Raw genomic sequence first — 21256 nt, 5'->3', positions numbered from 1 at the left:
AAAGGAAACATAGGCACATTTTAAATGTTGCTAGGTCTTTGATGTTTCAGTCTGGTTTGCCAATTAAACACTGGGGAGATGCCATTTTAACTTCAGTTTTTTTGATTAATAGAACTCCTACTTCAGTCTTAAAAGGTTCTTCTCCCTATGAACTTGTTTATAATTGTGCACCTGTTTTTGATAAACTTAGGGTATTTCGATGCTTGTGTTTTGCATCTAAGCTGAATAATAATGATAAATTTTCTGAAAGAGCTGATAAGTGTGCTTTTCTTGGTTATTCTTCTGATAAAAAGGGTTACAAAGTTCTCAGTCTTGATTCTAATCTTATTTTTGTTTCCAGGGATGTAAAGTTTTATGAGTCAGTGTTTCCTTTCAAGCTTAAAACTTCATCTTTAACTGATAGTTCAGTTGTCACTGTGAATTCAAATGACCTATTTTCCTATGATGAGTCTATAGATTCTAGTTTTATTCTAGATAATACTAGAGCAGATAACTTGAGAAGTAGCCATCAGATGGATGGTGCTAATGCAGACCAGGACCAGGATGAGACTTGTCCTTCTATTGTCAGCAACCGGACTGGTGAGGTAAATGTGCCTCCCTCTGGTGAGTTGTTTCCAAGTTCTTCTGTAGTGACCGAGGAAAATGATTCAATTAATTCTAATCCTTCTGAAAGTTTGTCTACAAGGATCACTAGATCTGGAAGGAATGTTCACATGCCAGTTAGATTTAGTGATTATGTTATAAAGGGTAAACATAAATATGGTATTGAAAGAACAGTAAATTATTCAGCTCTTAACACTGAGTCATTCTGTTTTATTTCTAATCTTAATAAAACAGTTGAACCTAAGACTTATAGTGAAGCAGCTTTAGATCCAAATTGGATCAAAGCTATGAATGAGGAAATGGAAGCCCTCTATAGGAATAATACTTGGGAAATTACTAATCTTCCTAAAGGAAGAAAAGCAATTGGGTGTCGTTGGATATATAAAATTAAATATAAATCTAATGGTGATATAGAAAGATATAAAGCTAGACTTGTAGCTAAAGGATATAATCAGAGGGAAGGAATAGACTATGAGGAGACTTTTTCTCCGGTTGCAAAAATTGTAACTGTTCGTGTGGTAATAACTTTGGCTGTAAACAATTCTTGGCCACTTTATCAGTTAGATATTAATAATGTTTTTTTGTATGGAAACTTATCTGAAAGTGTATATATGTGTCAACCTGAGGGATATCATTCTAAAGATGATATCAGGGTTTGCAGATTGTTAAAGTCCCTTTATGGACTTAAACAAGCCCCAAGGAAGTGGAATGAAAGGTTGTGTTCTTCTCTCTTAAGTTTTGGTTTTAAGCAAAGTATTAATGATTATTCATTATTTGTTAGACAGTTTCAAAATACTTTTGTAGTTCTACTGGTTTATGTAGACGATATTATTCTAACAGGTAATGATGAGTCTGAGTTAAATAATGTTAAAGTGTTTCTTAAATCTCAGTTTTTAATTAAAGATTTAGGAGAATTGAAATATTTCTTAGGTATTGAAGTGTTGAGAACTGAAAAAGGGATATGTTTAAATCAAAGGAAATATTGTATGGAATTACTTCATGAGTTTGGTATGCTAGCATGTAAACCAGTTAAAACTCCACTTGAACCTAATTTGGTTGTCAAAAGAGAATATGATTTGGAAAAATCTGATTATCTAGTTAATATAACTGAATATCAAAAACTTATTGGTAAGTTGATTTATTTGACTGTGACTAGACCTGATATATCTTATGTTGTGCAAATATTAAGTCAATACATGCATAAGCCATATAAATCTCATGTTAATATTGCTTTCAGACTTTTGAGATATTTGAAAAACAGTCCTAGTATGGGAATTCATATAATTAACTCTAGTAATTTAGATTTGATTGGGTTTGTGGATGCAGACTGGGCCAAATGCTTGTTTAGTCGTAGATCTGTAACAGGATATCTTGTATATTTAGGAGGATCTCTTATTTCTTGGAAGAGTAAGAAACAGAGTACTGTTTCTCGCTCATCCACAAAATCAGAATATAGGGCTTTAGGTAGTATAACATGTGAGTTAATATGAATTTTAAAATTACTTCATGATTTAGGTATAAAAACTAATTTACCTGTAGATATTTTTTGTGATAATGAATCTGCAATTAAGTTAGCTTTAAATCCTGTATTTCATGAGAAGACAAAACACTTTGAAATTGATCTTCATTTTGTTAGGGAAAAATTGAGAATGGAATTTTAAGAGTTAATAAAATAATATCTTCAAATCAAAATGCAGATATTTTAACAAAGTCACTTGGTAGTGTTCAACATGAATATATTGTAAATCGACTTAATATGATTGATATTTTTAAGAAGTAATAAAATATTTTCTAAATTAATGTTTAGTTTGAGGGGGCATGTTGAAAAAGGTTAATGAAATATTCAAACTTAAACATTAATTTGTTAATATGTTAGTTCATTGATTAAAAATATTATACAATATATTCGTGTATATATTTGTGTATGTTTTTTGTTAAGTTGTATTGCAGATAAGAGACATGCGGGTCAAGAGTATATGGGTTATACCCGATATCTAATGGGTCGTGATATATATTGTGTTAGATGATCTCATTTGTAAATACGAAGATATTTTCTCATCTAGATCTCTCAGTTTCTCTTTCATCTTGAGTTAGGATTTCGTTTAGGGTTTGTTCATAAATCATTGTATCACAAGATCTGTAATATGAGTGTGTGAGTGATTTTGTAATGAGGTTTGAGTTGTATTCTGTTGTTGTTAACCATCTGTTTCATAGTGCATGAAATGATGATGTTGGGAAGATCTTGTGTTGATCACATTTTTTTACAGTAACCATTTCCAAGGTTTAGTGGGTTGGTGGTGGGTTGGGTGTGAAGCTGACGTGGTGCATATGTGACAGCACTTTTCCGATGGGGTGGGTATGACCACTCTCCATAGCCTAAATAAAAATCCTTAGACTCATTGACCCATACATATGCAAATTATTAACACCTTTATTTGGAAACAACTTTAGATACCTCAACACTCCAAATGCTAATTTCAAATGTGAGACTCTTTGTAGCTTCTATAAATAGGCGTAAAAGTTTTTTTTTTTTTTTTGCTCTTTTAGTGAAAAATAATTTTTTAGAAAATAAGTAAATAAATTTTGTGAAAATAAATAAAATTAATTAAAATAAATAAAACAAAATGCGAATAAATAAAATTAATTAGACCGGAGGGTGTGGTAGGGAAGCTTCCCTCACTTTTGGTGGACCATACCCCTCTTTCCCTCACTTTCCTTTCCCTCACCTAAAAGCCAAGGAATGGGTGGGAAGTCCTTCCCTCACTTTTTTTTTTAATATATTTCATACATATATTATAGGAATTAAAAACCATGAATTTTGATATATTTTTTATATTTTTATATTGGGCATATAATTTTATAAATATTAAAAAAGATAAAAAGAAAAAAAAAACTGGTCAATAGCGTGAGGAGAGAGAGTGCGGCACCCCCTGCCCCCACCTCTTTTCCCGCGGTTCTTTCCCTCACCCACGGAGTGGTGTGCAGGAGTGAGGGAAGCTTCCTTCACCCCTTTCCCGCACCCACTCCGTCTAGCCTTATTAGGGGAAATATAAAAGTAATCTAAGTGTTTAGAAAATCAATCATGATGTTTAAAATGAAAACTTGAGATAGAAAGATTAGTTTTGTGAAAACTCTAAAACATATATTCAATCAATCCTTGGTTAATTTTCAGAATCAGTTTGGCAAATATAGTATATCGGTGGTTCAAGTTATAATTGATAAGCGAAGATGTTAAAATATGACATTTATGAAAGATTTAAGTTTGAGGGACTACACTCATTGTTCTAAAAGGCGCGCCATGGCACGCGCCATGGCGTGAGGCGTGGCTTCGCCGTTACGAAAAGCCTCATAATGTTGCGTGTGGCAAGGCGTGATATGGCGCATCATGGCGCGTTATGGCGTGTTATGGCGCGTGTTTTTTCGTTTGAGACACAGTTTTTTGCTCTTTATTATGTCTTTTCTAATCGGAGATACAAGTATTGTGGTTTTTGTTAACTTTTTGTTATTAGTTATTGATCTAACACTTCTAAAAAGTAGTTATATTTAATATAAATTTATATTTATGTGGTAATATAATTTTAAATTAATAGAAATCGTCGTCTTACATCACGCCTTGAAAAACGCCATGGCCCGCCTTGGCTCGTTAAGCTTGAGGCTTGGCCTTGCCGCCACGCCACGTCTCACGCCATTTAGAACCTTAACTACACTTGACAAAATTTTCAAACCTAAAGGTTACATTTGAAAGTATTTCAGATCTTATTGTTAGGAAGTTAGCAAATTGGAGGCAAAAGCCTTACTAGTAAAACTTCATTTAAAAGTCTAGTTAAATAGTGCATATTTAAGAGAAATCAAACTTGAGGGTCCATAGTGTAACATGTTAGGGTACTTAAGCTAAAAGATTCTCCTCCATTTGGGAGAGGAGCACAATCTAGAGAAAGGAGATGATTTAATGGATGATTATTCTCTCCCAAAACTATGGTACTTTAAGCTTGAGGCCGTTTGTTGAAGCTTTAGTCAATTGTACTTATAATCTAGCTTTGGAAGGTATATTTTTCTTACAGTCTCTACCAATTTCATTCTAGGATTCATGTGACTCTTAGAATTCGAGTTTCCTTTTCAATTATGGTGTTCATATGATTTTTAAGTTTTAAATCCATTTCTCTATACATTTCCAAACTGCAACTAAAAAATAGTTGAGAGATTTGGAAGACAATGTTATTTTGATGGATTTTCATAACCCTAGATCAAAAAAATCAAATTTTTGATTTGATTTGAGAATCCATATTTTTATGTTTATCTAATGTATCTAATTCATGGGTTTAATCATGTTTTAGTCATATTGAAACGTCCCAAAATTTAAAACAAAAAATTTCGTTTTCATAATAATAAAACCATTAACCCAAACGTGTTCATAAAACCATAAAGAAAAATCGAGGTATGTCAATCAATCGTCTCAATACATCAGAGTAAAATAAAACGGAAATCATGGTGTGTGTGATGCGATCATTTTGAGCTCTTCCCCTTGGATCCAAAATTACTTGAAACATAAATTGAAAACCGTAAGCATGAAGCTTAGGGAGTTCCCCAAAATACTGCATACCATACATATTTGTCAGCTCAAGGCTGTATCGGTTCTATTTCACCCTGAGTCTATTTTAACTCATGCGTCAACATAAGGCTGTACCGAGTCTATTTCAACTCATATGTCAGCACAAGGCTGTACCGGGTCTATTTCACCCCACATATATAGCAAACAGGAACGCATGCATATAACACATACAAACAGGAGTCATAGAGACTACAAGCACATAACATATCATAGTGTCCTATAGTATAGTGAGCAACTCACCTTAGTTTGCGGTCAGTCAAACAAATGATCAAGTTGTTGAACCGAAAAATCCCCATGCTAATCAATCAAATAAAATCCCAATTAATAATTGGGCTATAAACCATAACTAGGAATCTAGTTCATTTGTCCAACACCCAGGGTAAAAGACCATTTTACCCTTCCCTCATTTGGCACCATAACCGAGGCCCAACCCGAAGGCACCAAAAGCCCAATATGGCCTAAATTCCTAAAGGATACCCAAAGCCCATTATGGAACCAAATCCAAGAAGGCCCAAAGCCTAACAATGACCCAAAGTCAGAAAGGCTAGTTGCCCAACAAGGTCCAAAATCTAATAGTCCAAATATAGCCCAAATCACAAAGGTCAATGAAAGTTAATAGTTGTTGAGTACGCCCAGCATACTTAGACTTACGCCCGACGTACACCTCCCTTGGCTAGTACGCGTTGCGTACGAGCTGGGTACACCCAACGTACTCCACAACAAGCCTAACTCGCCATTAAGTGCTTAATTGGTTAAGCCACTAAGTCTACTTCTTAGATTTGATCCTAAATGATGTCTTACCACGTAAAGTTGACAACTTTACTCCTTTACATGTCTTAATGGGACCCAATACTTGATTTTGACCAATAAGACCCATAATAAGAACCCTAACTCATGCATGGTCCGATATAACACATCAAGATTGTATTTTTATCCATAAGGAACCTCAAAAATGTTAAGATCTATCATCCCTAGCTTCTGGAGTAGCTCATACTCTCAAGCATGACTTAAGGTACCATAAAATGAAAAAAAACAACCCCTAACTAGATATATCATTATGAACCATCAAGGTAAGAGCTTCATACCTCCAAAAGCTTTCTAAGCTGGTGATGATTCTGGATCTACAAGCTCCAACCACACCAATGCAACTTTCAAGAGCTCTTCCTCCTTCAAGATCACCAAAACACTACCAAATATCACTTCCAAGCTCAAAACACTTAAATGGCAATTAGGGTTTCGTTGTCAGGGTTTGGAGAGGTAGAGGCTAGTCATAAAAAGGTCTAAGAGTAACTTAAGGTGTTTAAATATGGCTCAAACCCTAAAAATTAGGGTTTATCCCAGGCGACCGTACGCCATGCGTACTCCACGTATGCCCAGCGTACATGGGTGCCTCTGCGATCTTCATTTTGACCCAATACGCCCAACGTACTCCTAGCGTACGTCCAATGTACTCGGCTAGGGACCAAAATGCAAGAGTTTTTAATTAAGGGTGTAACACTTAAATCCTGGTATGTTCTTCTTTTTCCCTTGTTGTTAAATAATTTGCATTTTGGTCCTTGAGCAGTACGTGGGGTGTACTACTTGGTACGCTTAGCGTACAAGCTGTAACGCAAGTACGCAGGGTGTACCACTTGGTACGCTTAGCGTACTAATGTGAGGTTGGGACGAGACTCCGGACATGTACGTTGGGCGTACATATATGTACTCAGGGCGTACGTGGGTTATGATCAAACCCTAATTTAGGGTGTTATACCATATATAAAGGCCTTAAGTCCTTATAACTGGCCTCATTACCAGCCTCCATTGCCACAAAAACCCTAAAATAGACCCTTAAACCTCCTTGTGGTGTTCTTGAGGTATTAAGAAGGCTTTGGTGCCCATTTTTGCCTTTATGAAGGAAGAGGAGAAGCTTGAAGTTGTCTTGCTTGGTGAGAAAGTCTTGGATCTAGAATCATCATCTTATGGGAAAGCTTTCTGAGGTATCAAGTTTGCATCTTGGCTTGTATATGTTTAGATCTCTTCATAGATAGTTTGTTATGATTCATATTCCTTTTTAGGTTACTGGATGAGTTAAGTCGTTTTAGGGCTTGTTCTTTTAGATCTTAGTTTGTATTGGTCTCCTTGAGCATAAAGGTGCAAGCTTTATGATATTTTTGGTGTCATGCATGCATTAAGTCACTTATTAAGTCCCTTTTAAGCTTAAGAGCTTCATTTAGCCATGCATGAATGTAAAGTTGGCAACTTTACATGATATTCCAGCTCAATGAAGTCATATCTATGTTCCGGGGCTATGTCTTAAAGGATTAAGGACAAAAATCAAGTTTTGGCCGAATGGGTGAGTATGTTAGGCGTACAAGCCATCAAATGAGTACGTTGTGTGTAAGTGATGGGTACGCGCCGCGTACTCGGTCAGATGGCCTTTGCATGTTTGGGCTTCAGATTTGGGCTTTTCTTTGGGCTTAGTGGCTTGGGACTTTGTTGGGCCATCTGAATATAATAGTTTGGAGTAGGGAAAAATTAGTGGGCCTTGGGGTAAGGCCCATGTAGGGATTTGGGCCTAATTTGGAAAATTAGGCCATATGTGGGCCGTAGATGGTTAATTGGTTTTGGGCTTTTTAGATTGAAAGTTTGGGCCTTAATATTGGACCAAACTAGGTAGGGTAAAATGGTCTTTTTACCCTAAGTATGGATTGAAGGATATAGATTTGAATCCAAGTGTTAATTGGGTGTTATTTGTTATTGATAACTTAGGGATTTATCGGACCAGCAGTTAGGGATTATCAGTGTGATTAAGCGGTGCGATGTGAGTTTCCTCATCATGTTTAGCGGGTCGAAGGCACCAATGTTGGCCCATGATTTGTTATGTTAGAATACTCATTGTTTGTGTGACACTAGTATGTGTATGTGCTTGTATGCCTACTGGGCGGGGCCCGATGATTATTCTGTATGTTATGATTTGTTACATAGTATGAATTATATGTGGGCGGGGCCCGTTGCGAGTTAGGGCGGGGTCCGTTATGCGAGTTAGGACGGGGCTCGTTATACTCATTGGGCGGGGCCCGTTATACTCTATGGGTGGGGCCCGTTATGTGTTATATGTTTAGTATGTGGTATCCTGGGGAACTCACTAAGCTTTGTGCTTAAGGTTTTCAGTTTATGTTTCAGGTACTTTCAGTTCCAAGGGGAAGGGCCCGGGATGATTGCAGAGCACACACCATCTCGTTCCGCTTTTTTGTTTTACTCTGATTGTTTTGATGTTTCACACATTATTTTGTTTGGCTTGTACTGATGATGTTTTGGAAATACTGGTTTTACTAAATTAAAAAAATGAAATTTTCGGGTCTTATTTTTGGGATGTTACAAAGGGCAAAAGGAAAAATACCTGAAATGCAAATGTTACACATATTTTGAGGGTTTTCTAACCCTAGAAGATCTAGATCCAAAATGTAATGAATCATGAAGTGCTATGAGGATTTTCTTATGTTACTTATGAAGTTTTATCATTACATTTGAGGTATTGTTGGTAACCCATGCTTGGAATGATGTTTATTGGGTTTTTGAAGAAGTTGATCTTCTTTGGAGTCCATGTAAAGTTTGAAGTTCAATGTAAATCAATGATTGGGTTATAAACCTTGGTGAAGCCCTAATTCCATGCGTTTTAAGTTGTAAGAGTTTTATTTGTTTCTTTGGTTTCAATCTATCATTCATACATAGTGATTTAATACAATGTGAACTTTATGTGCTCCTTCAACTTCTATATGAAGTTTGACAAATGTTTTGGTGTCTGATGCCCACTCCAAGGTGTATGGATGACAGTTTCTTTCAAGTAGCTAATGTGATTAGAACTTCATGAGCCCAAGGTAATTCTAGTAAGGATTAGTGAAATTGGAGAATTGTGAGTTAGGAAAAGGAACTGATGATTCCATCGTTAGAATAAAGTTAATTCACTCACTTGGAATAAAGTACAAACATTGTATGTAATAGAAAAATAGGAAAGTTTTTGGTAATGCAGTTTGTATACCCCTATAATTATTGCATTATAACTTAAAGTACAAAATAATTCAGAAAATGATTATTATGATAAAGTTATAGTTTACTTCGATACGGCCGTGTGGATATAAATTTTGTAAAAAGCTAAGTTCATATGAAGAAGTCACGGGTCATATAAGTAGATGGTATAAGTGCAAGCCTTAAAGTGTATTTTTGAGTATTACACGATCGTGTAAGTTTTTCGAGGATCCCAAATGATCAGAAAATAAGTTCATTGTTATTCAAAGCAGGTTACACAATCATGTTTCTGGTCACGTTTCTTGTTCAAAGTTTTAAAAATGTGGTTCTTAAAGTAGGATGTCATTTTGAGCCAAAAACAACAAAACATGATCGTGTAATTCAGAAAACATAATCATTATGTGATCATGTTTTGTGGTTGGAGTTTGAAAAAACATTTAAAACATGGAAAAGTCAGTAAAATGTTCCAGAACTTATTTCCACACAACTTGAGAACTTAAGTTGGTGATTTTTTAGCTTTCCATGAGAGACTGAAGCCAAACCAAGGAGAGATCAAAAATTGAAAAGATTTATCATCTAATCTAGATAAGGTATCCACGTCTTCATCATTTTAAGCTCTTTGTAGTCTTCCATGGTAGAATATGAAGTAGCTTGAAATTTAACCTTGGTGTTTTAACTCTTACTTATTGTTGTTATAAACACGGTAAAGATGCTATTGAACTTATATGAAGGAGTTAATGGTGAAATTCATGATTCTGAAAAAAATGGGATTCAAATCCTAAGTGAGCAATGAACAAGATGAAGTGACATTAAGCTGCATCTTAATGAATTTAGACATAAAAACAAGTTATATGTCAATAATGATGGTTGTCATGGAATATGACAAATTATATTGAATTTAACTTATAATCTTCATATATAGGAGTTGTATGAAGTGAATAGATGTCGTAATTGATTAACACAATACATAAAGATTTATGAAAAAGCTTTATTGAAATAACTCATTAAATGAAAATAAAAGCCTTATGAGTTATAGATATGAAATGGGAATATGAAAAACCTATATGATCAAGTAAGTGATCATATTTTGTTTGAGTTATCTATTAAGCTCTTAAAGAAATAAGTTGAGCTAAAATATCTTGATTATATTATTGAAGAGGAAATGAAAATAAGCTTGATCCAAGAACTGCCAAGCCAAGCAACGAAGCCAAGAGAACTAGTTAATATTCACTAACTATTGAGATGAGTTATATATGTGTTATTATAGGAATATATGGCTTATTACTTAATGAATTAAGTATTTGATAGATAGTAAGTGTTGAAAAATAGTGTCCAATGTCATTAACTATTTTTATAATATTTTTAATAATAATAGGGTCCTTTTGGGTTGGACTCATGACCTAAATAACATAAGCAAAATGAGATTAACAATAGAGAAATTGAGTAATCTAATCCATATAAATGGCTATTTTAATATTAATAACCAACTTATATATATATATATATATATATATATATATATATATATAAGGAGAGAATCAAATGAGAACACCTAAAATATTGAAAACGCGAGAACAGTTCTGGACCAATCAATATACAAGAGTATATGGGTAAATGTGTTTTTTAATTAAATTACAAAAAATAAATTAAAATGGTAAGTTGCTAAATTTTAGGGGTTCAAATTATTGTTACTAAAAACAAGAATTATTCATTTTTTTATATTATTAATTAAAGATAAAAAAAACATTTTATCAATATTTTGTCTAAATTAAAAATCAAAATATTTTATCTTGCTTTACCTAATTCATGTTCATAAATGAAAAAAAATATCAAACTAATTTATCTTGAATACATAAACGACTTGCTTTAGTTTTATTAAGTATTCTCATATTTATAAGTGAAGATGCCATGACTAGACTCATTTTTTTCCATGAATTGAAAACAAAAAATGTTTAAGAATTTATCATTTCATTCGAAAAGAATAAGCCACTAATCTTAATCATAAATGAATACAAATCTAAACAAACTCATTTCATTACAAAAGAATAAACCTCTACTCATAATCATAAACGAAATACAACTTTATTTTAACAAAATACAAAAGACTTCTAAATTTCTATATTTCCAGTGGTTATATTCATTGATACATATACCACTAATCATAAATGAATTCATATGTCATTATTTTTCTTCAAATTTTCTTGTTGCTACCATATACATAGAAACAAGGAGAGGCACCCTTGATCATGTTGTCGATTTCCCAACTTAGAGTTATCCTTATTCAAAATATCAAGCTCTTAGATTAAACCTATTTAAAATATCAATCATTAAGGTATAAACGGATGCGATTATAATATACTTCTATTCATTGATGATTAAACTCAAACAATCTCTTTATAAAATCCGATTTATCAATTTTTACATTCACTTGAGAGTCTTCTAAATAATATTGAATGTTTCCTAAAAGTCCTTTACTATCCAAAACACATTTGATGAACTCGCCACACCATTTTCCTGACTTAAAAATAAAATAAATTTATAGTACAAAATCAAAAAAAAAAAATCTATTCAGAAATAAATCATGTTACAAGTGGTAATGGAAGATATACAATCAATAAAAAACTCTATTCATAAATAAATCATGTTACAAACAGTATTGTAATATATACAATCAATAATGAATCCAATTGATCGTATCAATAACTTCAAATTTCCATAACAAAATACAACCAACAATCAAGGAAAGATGTGATAATGAGAAAAGTGATTAATCAACAAGAAGGATTCTAATCATAAGAAATCATGTGCATTTTTTTTTATCCAAATGTATAGTTTTGGATCAGGAATGTAAGGTGAAGAAATCACAAATGTCGAGGTTTAAAACTCCAAGGAGGTGGGGTAGGTTTTTACAAACCTTTACACAACTAAAATTCATTTGAGTCGTGAAAACTATGAGCAAATAAATCAACTAGAAAGCTTAACCTAAGTCATTAAATCATTACATGAAACCCATTTTTTTAAGTTCTGAAAATGATGATTGCTGCATAAAATTCATTTGATTGGTGAAAACTATGAGCAAATAAATCAACTAGAAAGCTTAAACTAAGTCTTTAGCAATCACTTATGACCACCTAACAATGGCAAGGAATCGAAATTACCTGACTGCCTTGTTGTGCCAAAGTGGAGGTGAGGTTGCGTCGGTGAGTAGAAATCAATGAAATCACCGACGAAGTAGCGAACAGGGAACCGGTTACCTGAGTCGCCGCTGCTGCCTTGCTGCGCCGGAGTGGAGGCGAGGTTGCGCCAATGAGTAGAAATCAATGCGATCACCGACGAAGTAGCGAACAGGGGAACGGTCTTCGGAGGCGTGTATAGGACGAGTTGAGTCGACAATTGCGAAATGTGAGAAGGAGGTCTCTAAGAAGGAGGCGGCATTAGAAACCCTATAGAGGGGGAAAATAGATACGAGAAGATGAAAGGAAATAGGTGAGAGAGTGAGAAATTATAGGAAATAGGTAAAATTGTAATTCCTATTATACCCTTTTGACCATTTAAATGTTACACTTTAATGTCAATAGTTTTAGAATTTTTCATAAAGCGCCTCTTTAATAATAACCTTAGATTTAAATATTTAAACGATCCAGATTTGTTCTCGCGTTCTAACCTTTTAGGTGTTCTCATTTGATCATACTCCAATATATATATATATATATATATATATATATATATATATATATATATATATATATATATATATATATATTGTAAAATGAGCAATATCTTTGGAATAGAGCATTCAGGAGTAGCAACAATCATTCTGGAGTATTCACGATCCAAGTTTGGTTCAAAATTTTCAACACATACTTTTAGAACAATTTTTATGGCTCAAGTTATGAGAAAGAAGAATGAACAAAATTACATAGCAACAACCAGAACGACCTACACTTTTGGAATGACCAAACTTCTTCAATTGATCTCCACAACTTCTGTTAGTGAAATCATAAAAACCCTTTCATTATCTGTTGATTGTACTTTTCTTGTATTAAAAGTGGAGACTTAGTTCTTGAACAATCACTAAACAATCATCGCTTGATGATTCGGTATCACCACTGAATATGAAATCTAATATTGAGATATAAGAGACAAAAAAAAAATTCTAAAATAAAAAACAAATAATTTTTAGTTACAAAACCACTCAAATCCGTCAATGATAACTCTGATAACGTTTTATAAAACCCAAGATTCAATAGTGAAAGATAAATGCAGAATAAATTTAATTATCGACATAAACATGAGAACAATATTTTAACACATTTACACAAGTTCAACAAAGACATGCTTATGGGCAAAATGCCTTACAACAAATATCTTCATTTTATCTTCACGAAATCAATAATCATCCATTGTTATATCTATGTTCATTGCTTAGATGTAATTGTTGGTGTCATAATTTGTGGAGAAAAAAAATTGTAATCCAATTGACAAATTCTGCTGAAATGTATTATCTTTTTTTCTTTGCTATTTTGGTGGTGCCAAATTGATACTTGACCTTTTTCAAGAGTATTTATTCTCTAACTAAACCTTTTTATATGTTTGAGTTTTTCTTCCTTCTCTTTCTACCTATGTTTCACGTTTTCTTCTTTCATTTGTGTTTTATTTGATTCATCTTCCTTATTTTTCTATCGATGAGACATATCCTTTAAAAAGATTTAATCAACCAACGAAAGTTTGCATTGGATGATAAGTGTAATATTATAATTTATGTGTATTCAATGCCATTATTCTGTAAAATGGTAACTACTCTCTTTTTCTCACTCTCTCCCATATAATCATGTGCATTTTTTATAAATAAATTTCATTCAATGACCAAAGGGAAGAGGGGTGTTTGAACATTTTAACCAAGAAAAATGGACTTTTGTAGAACGACCATGAGTTCCGCAGAGGGGGCTCTATGTAAGTCTTAAACCTTTTGAGGAATGTGAATAACAATGAAGAATTGAGGTGACAAGGGATAAAGATAAAAAGGGTATCTTTCATACTTCCGTAGAAGCGGCTCAATGGAAATGGTGTTGTCTCTCCGGATCATTAATCACTCTGAAGAAATGGTTGCTGAAGAATTTAAATTGATTCCGACAGTTCCGCAGAGGACTCAATGGTTCCGCAGAATATGGGTGCAAACGAGCCAAGCTACTCGTGAGCTACTTGAGATCGGCTCATTAAAAGCTCGACTCGAAACCGATTTGAAACAAGCCCGAGCCGAGCTCGAGCTTAATATTAAGCTTGTTTATTAAACGAGTTCGAGCTCGAGCCTATGTCACTAAGCTCGATTAGACTCGCGAGCCTAAACGAGCTTTTATATAATATAATTTATTATTATTTTTATATATTAAAATAAAAATATATTTGGGGGAATTAGGAATTTATGGTATTAATAAACGAGCTTCTTAACGAGCTCGAGCCGAACTTAAGCTTATTTAGGCACGTCGAACAAAAAACAAGTCGAGCTCGAGCCCGAGCCGAGCTTGTATAATTATTTACGAGCTCGAGCCGAGCTCAGTACAAGAAAGCTCGAATCGATCTAAGCTCGAGCTCGAGCCTCGTATAAGTTAAACGAGCCCGAGCCGAGCCTGACCAGTCTCGAGCTCGGCTCGGCTCGTTTGCACCCCTACGCAGAAAGGTCCTTTGCAGATTTGTTCTTCAATTACACAACTATGAGGAACTGTTCTTCAGAGCACTCATGGAAAAAATCTGGATTTTCTAGTTGTTTCTTATCAATTGAATTAAGATACACTCTAAATACCATATAATGGATTCAATAACACATTTATAAATCAAATAACAAATAATATGATCGATTTGAAATTCCTTGAAACCGATTTTTGCACGTCTTTGAAGTTTCCGTAGCAACCCCTTCCCCAACACACACACACGTTGTAACTGATTTGGACTTCCGTAGCAACCCAATTAGAATCCGTTTTTTTTATGAATTTACAAAATACCCCTAAAACCTCAATTCCTCATTGAGGGTCTGATTCCTCATAAGGTTTAAGGCTTCTGTAGAGCCCCCTATGTGAAAATCATAGTCATTCTACAAAACTCCATTTTTTCATAGTCAAAAACTTCAAACATCCCCTTCCTTTTAGTTATTTGACGAAATTTCACTTTTTTATATGTAACCCTGGAACATTTTCCATATTTCCATATTTTTTTCTTTGGTGATTCATACCATCCTAAAACAAAGAGTCAAATATGGTATAAAAATATCGTTTGATCACTTTGGATTAATCATGTGCATTTTATACCAATTTCACATTTTTCATTATTTTTATTAGACCATCCGTTATACCCACCACATACCACATATGTGGTGGGTGCCACATCAGCACCACATTCCACTACCACATACATGGGGTATTTACCACTAAACACACCACTCCACCTCATTTTTTTATTTAAATTTAATTCAAAAGTACATTAAAACACCACTCCACCTCATTTTTTTATTTAAATTTAATTCAAAAATACATTAAAAACATTTTTTTAATACTATTTTTCCATTAAATTAAAATACCAAATTACATTAAATAAAAACTAAATTAATTGAAATTAAAAAATAAAATAAAAATAACAATCAAAATAAAAATTACATTAGTTAATTTAAAAAAATTAAAAAAAAACTAAAAATTCCAACCATACATAAAATAAACTATCCCCTACGCCTACGTCGGGCTCGAACCGACTCTTTCATTGCTAGAAAAAGTTCCAAGTCTTCGCCCTCAAGGTCGTCCGCTTTCATTTTCAAGATTTCCATATCGGTTTTTGTTTGGAGTGTCTCTTGTGCCTCTTGAAATGATGTTTGTGCTTCGATCATTTTTTGTTCCATCCGAGTCATCACCTCGGCCTTCGTTTCCTGAAGCTGCACATATCGATCAAATTTATCGCCGAACATATCCATAACACTAGAATTCGAAGATGTTGACGCCGCTTTTTTTGCTTTATTTCTTCCAACGGGCCGAGGAAGAGGTTGGTCGGTTTCAAGATCTATCGGATCGTCGTTGATGTCGATGTGTGTTCGGCCGTCCGATTGTTGAGAAGCTCCATCGGGGTTTCTCGAACGCTTTGAACCGGAAGATTGGGAACTTCCTTCCGTTTGCTCTTTCCATTTTGGGGAGTCTTTCAATTTTAGCCACGGCTTCATATACGGAAAAGCTTTGCGTGTAGGCGTTGTTTTTTCATATTGGTCCATGGCCGCCTTGAAAACATTATCGTTCGAGCCGCTTTTGCGTATGTTTATTTTGCGTATGTTTAGGAGATTGTTGTAGATTCCTCCAAAATCGGTGCATTTTAATCGAATATCTCGCCATTTCGACGTAATTTGATCGGCATTTCGAGCTTGACTTTCCATTAAGTCGTAAAAAATGGCTCGGACTTTTTCCCAAAAACTTCCGTACGTCTGGCTATCTCCTACAATTGGATCTTCGGAAGCCGCCACCCATGCCTCCGCTAACTTTTCTTCTTCTTCTTTTGTCCATGGGACCCTTTCTTGGTTGGTAGTGGGTCGGGCCGGTTTTTTTCCTTTTTTCTTTTTTGGTTGAGGTGGTGGTGAAGGTTGCGTTTCCGGAACAAAATCCGGCGAAAGTGGTGGTTGTGAGCTTGGTGGTTGTTGTTGTTGTGACGATTGTTGTTGGAGTTGTTGTAGTTGTTGGAATTGTTGAAATTGTTGGTATTGTTGTTGCATTTGTTGTTGTTGGAAAGCCGGAAAAGGTTGATATTGTTGTTGAAAAAGTGGTGTTTGTTGGATAGGGGAACCACTTTGAAGTAGATTGATAAAACCGCCTTGAGGTAACTCCATCGTCGGGAATTGTCGAGGTGTTGTGTCTAACGCAAAAGCGTTATCGGGTTTGCGATTTCGGTAGTTTGGAGGGGTATTTTGGTTGGGATCCATGATTTTTGGTTGTGAAGATGTAGTGTGTAGTTTGTGTATAGAGAAAGAAAAGAATGGTGTAAAAAATAAGGAGTAAAAGTATGGTATTTATAGGTAAATAAATTATTTATTTATTTATTTTTTTTTTTTTTATTAATCTAGCCGTTTAACAACGGCTACACAACAGCTCAAGAAACGGTCGAATTCTTTGCGCATCGGATGATTGGTCGTTTGCATTCGTTGTCCGGGCCACGGAAGGCCACGACCACGACCCACCACGAACCACCGGGGTGGTGTGCACGGCCGTGGTTCGTGGCCAACTAGACCACGAACATATTCGTGCAATGTACACCGGATGGTCTTACAAGAAATATAATACACAATTACACATCCTCCAATAATACACAACTATTTCTTTTGTCGATCGAGTTTTACAACTAAAACCCTTACCTTTTAAGTGCCACGTTCCAAAATTATTACAATTCGAAATCGGTTCCTCTGCCCTCGCAACAGAACGTGAAAGCTTGAAACAGAACAAAGAAGGAAATAACCGCCAAACTGAACAAGATTCAATCAAGAAACGCATTCCGCCATTGGAGAGGATCAAAGAATTGGAGGGAAGTTAACTGAATTGGGCACCAACTTCGAAATGGGTTTATATAATACTCTAAACAAATCATAGTTCATCACTTTGCACATCTAAATTCTGACCAATAATAGAAACTCAAGATCCATTGTCATTCATCGCCATGAACGAGCATCCTACACCGCCACCGCCACCGCCGCCACGGCGTATAGTCGTCCTCCCGACGGCCACTGCTGTCCTGACTCGAACCACCTCCATCTTCTTCACCCGCAAGAATTTCCTTATGTTTCTCGTTCTTTCCATCCTTCTGTCTTTTCAACGTCTTAACATCGACATGGCTACTAATACCCTCACTTCCTACATCGATAACCAGTCTTCCATTCAATCCTTCTTCTCTCGAACTCACGAACCTCCCAATCCCACCACGATCACCGCCGTACGCCGCCCTTTCCTCCAGCTCCCCCTCGTCGGGACTCTAGACAATGATTTCTTCACTGAAGACGATGAGTTCGATCGTCGCAGCCTCCCAAACCCCCAATCAAATTCCACCTCATTCATACTCGACTCCTCCGATTCCCAATTGGGATTCTCCAATTCCGTGTCGAATAATGACATCAACGCATCTGAAATCAACGATTCTGCTCCGATTGATGAAACGGCTGAAAGTAAATCCGACTCGCAGTCCTTGAAGACATCTGACCTCGAACGCCATGGATTTACTGCATTGTTCTTCCCCTTTGGTGCTTTCTGTGCTTCGTATGGATATCTCGTGCTTGGATTCGTTTCTACTTATGCTTACATTCATGGGGTTATATTCGTATTGGTTCTGAACGATTTCTGTATGAGATACAACTCTTTCATCGGGACTTACTTGAATGGTTGTTCTCTGGGTTTGAAACGATTGTGTCGCAACATTCTCATGAGATGGATAATCAGATCTGTTTTCTCTCTACTCTTGGGCATCTGCTTCTTCGGACAAATTGAAGACAAACATACACTCGTGAAGATCTTCGTTAGGTTAATCTTCATGCCATATTCCATTTTCTCTCCATGGGTTAAAGGTTTCGAGAAGGAACGTGAAGACTTCATTTTACCATGGCTGTTCGTAGATTTCTTGACCTCCTTTGCGCTTACTCTGGATCCTTGGATAGTTATGGCGGATCCAAGAAGAAATTGGCGGGAAGTTGTACAAGAAGGTTGGAATTTGTTGTCATTATCGCTGCATCTCGCTTATAATCTCAAGAGTTTTGAAAGTATAGTTTGTGGACCATATGTTAGATGGGTATTTGCAAGAACATTTGGGGATTTCTTTGCTAGAGCTTTACATTGTTTCATGGAGGTTTACTTCATGGTTGCATGGTTGATGTATTACTTGTCTGTGAAGTCCATTCATGCTAATTCTAGTGGTCAACCTTTTGGTCAACGAGAGCTTGAAGCCATGCTTGGAGATGTTAGATGATAGTTGATATGATGTCAATTCTTGCAAATATGAAGTGTTGGTGTTTTGGTTAAATGTGTTTGAACAAATGTGAATAACATTTTTTATAGATGATATGAATTCAAATGGTTTGTATAAAATGTGTAGATGGAAATTGGAATGGTTACTTTTCATGATTTTGTTGTTAGGAATCACAATTTATTATTTCATCAAGAATCCCTTCAAAAATGGGGTTTGCTACTTTACACTAAATCTAAAATCTTGAACAAAAAAAAAAAATCTAACAAAATTCAAAAACAGAAAGTGGTTTTGTGATCATGTGGCAATGAAGCAACTTTGAGGAAGACTTCCTCATCACAAGGGATGTAGAGTTTAGAATCAGCAGTGAAGTCGTATTCTTCTCGAGCTTGATCCAACAACTCGTTGAATGAAGGGTTTTTTAGTAATTTCACATTGATGACAAACCTACTCTGGTTTTGACCAACGTAGACTACAAGATGACCCTTTGGGACGTCCCTTGGAATGGAGTCATGTTCATCGTCTTCATGTATGGATGGTGATGATGATGATGATGATGATGATGGTTGAGTGATTCTCCATGGACACCAGTTTTTACAGCTTAAACAAGATGCAACTCCATTAATCTCCCTCCTCTTTTTAAGCCATGCTTTCAGAATCTTTACTATCATCATGTTTATATATACATGTGTATGTAGTAGAGAGAGAGGGAGAGAGAATGATGTATATGATGGTGGACAACTGGGAGAGAGTAATATATATTTATAGTGATGATGAAATGAGGAGAGAGGAAAGTAAGATGATGATGACTAAGAGGTTGTGGTTAGGGAGATTGAAATTGATTGAGCACTTTGATTGAGTATAGATACTAATTCCTATCTAAATTTGGAAATGTGAATCATATCTATTGTGTAAGTGGAAAATGATTCATTTCTATTAAAAAAACGTTTTTCTTTGGGAAAAAGAAAGTTTATTATTTTTCTTTTTTGTTTTTGTTGGCTAAGAAACAATAGTAACAACAATAATAATTGATTCTCATTAAGAATGTGTAAGAAAGAGGTCATTACTCCACCTCGTCATAGAAAGACTATTTTCAGATGATCTCCAACATGTAAATCGTGTGGAGTAGGTTAATAGAGGTGGTAAATAAGAAATTTCTTGTTGGCAATTAAGCGTCGACTTAAAGGGAAAAATAAATATGTAAACATTGTAAAAAAAAAAAAAAAAAAAAAAAAAACTATGACATATATTTGCTTGCTCCCCAATCCTGATTTTTAAATTTTAATCATCACTCCTTGTATGAATACATATCATCAACCTATACTACTCTATTGTAGTGGTGTGTTGTCTCATATGGACATATGCCAAAACCACTACATTCTTCCCTCCCTCAATTTATCATTGATCGACATCACTCCTACCACATTAAATATCTTGTTCAATAATGTTCTAATGAATGTCATTCATAACATCCTCATTTTAGAAACTTCCTCATTCATTTCATACATCTTCTTAATCGACTATCATTTAGACTAATGTATCATACTGTAACCATATTACATTTCCATTTTAGTTTTAAACATGACATTCTTGTCGCACAAAACTCATATAGCCACTATATATGGGTGACAATATGTCATGTTGAGTCATTTTCAGGTTGACATGTTTAATTAAATGTGTTGACAACCCAACCAACACGTTTAATTAAAGATGATAAAAACTCTTAACAAAATTCATCATGTTTAATAATAGGTTGAATTTATTTAATAAATAAGTTTAACCCAAGTTGACCCATTTGCATAAAAAACCAAATAAATAGAACTTACACCTAATTAAATAAGTTACATATTCTAATAAATGTATAAATAAAATTAGAAAATTAAATTACAAATCCCAATAAATGTTCATGTTCGAAAAGAATAATTACAACCACAAACACAAATTAAATGTTCAAACAACATTACAAAATTCTAAATTCTATTTTCTGCGCAACTCAAACACGCAAGATGACTAAGGAATAACCGAATGAGGGGTTGATAGTTATTGATTACACACTTAATTGTTAGAGTT

General features: G+C 34.8%; 1 protein-coding gene and 1 pseudogene across 1 annotated transcript; one reads left to right on the top strand and one right to left on the bottom strand.

The window, feature by feature from the left end:
- Positions 1-17893: 17893 nt before the first annotated feature.
- Positions 17894-19189, top strand: LOC145059681 (uncharacterized). The gene has a single exon (XM_079007491.1). It carries the CDS (start codon positions 17894-17896, stop codon positions 19187-19189), a length of 1296 nt encoding a protein of 431 aa, XP_078863617.1.
- Positions 19190-19458: 269 nt separating this feature from the next.
- LOC145059679 (protein SMALL AUXIN UP-REGULATED RNA 12 pseudogene) lies at positions 19459-19860 on the bottom strand (annotated as a pseudogene).
- Positions 19861-21256: the final 1396 nt, after the last annotated feature.

This window comes from Lactuca serriola, chromosome 6, assembly GCF_051521515.1.
Source record: "Lactuca serriola cultivar US96UC23 chromosome 6, Lser_US96UC23_V15, whole genome shotgun sequence".
Taxonomy (NCBI): domain Eukaryota; kingdom Viridiplantae; phylum Streptophyta; class Magnoliopsida; order Asterales; family Asteraceae; genus Lactuca; species Lactuca serriola.
The sequence above is the reverse complement of the archived record's forward strand: the minus strand, read 5'-3'. Positions and strand labels throughout refer to the sequence as shown.

Coding starts and splice junctions, on each gene's coding strand:
- LOC145059681 (XM_079007491.1), top strand. CDS start 17,894: ATGAACGAGCATCCTACACCGCCACCGCCACCGCCGCCACGGCGTATA.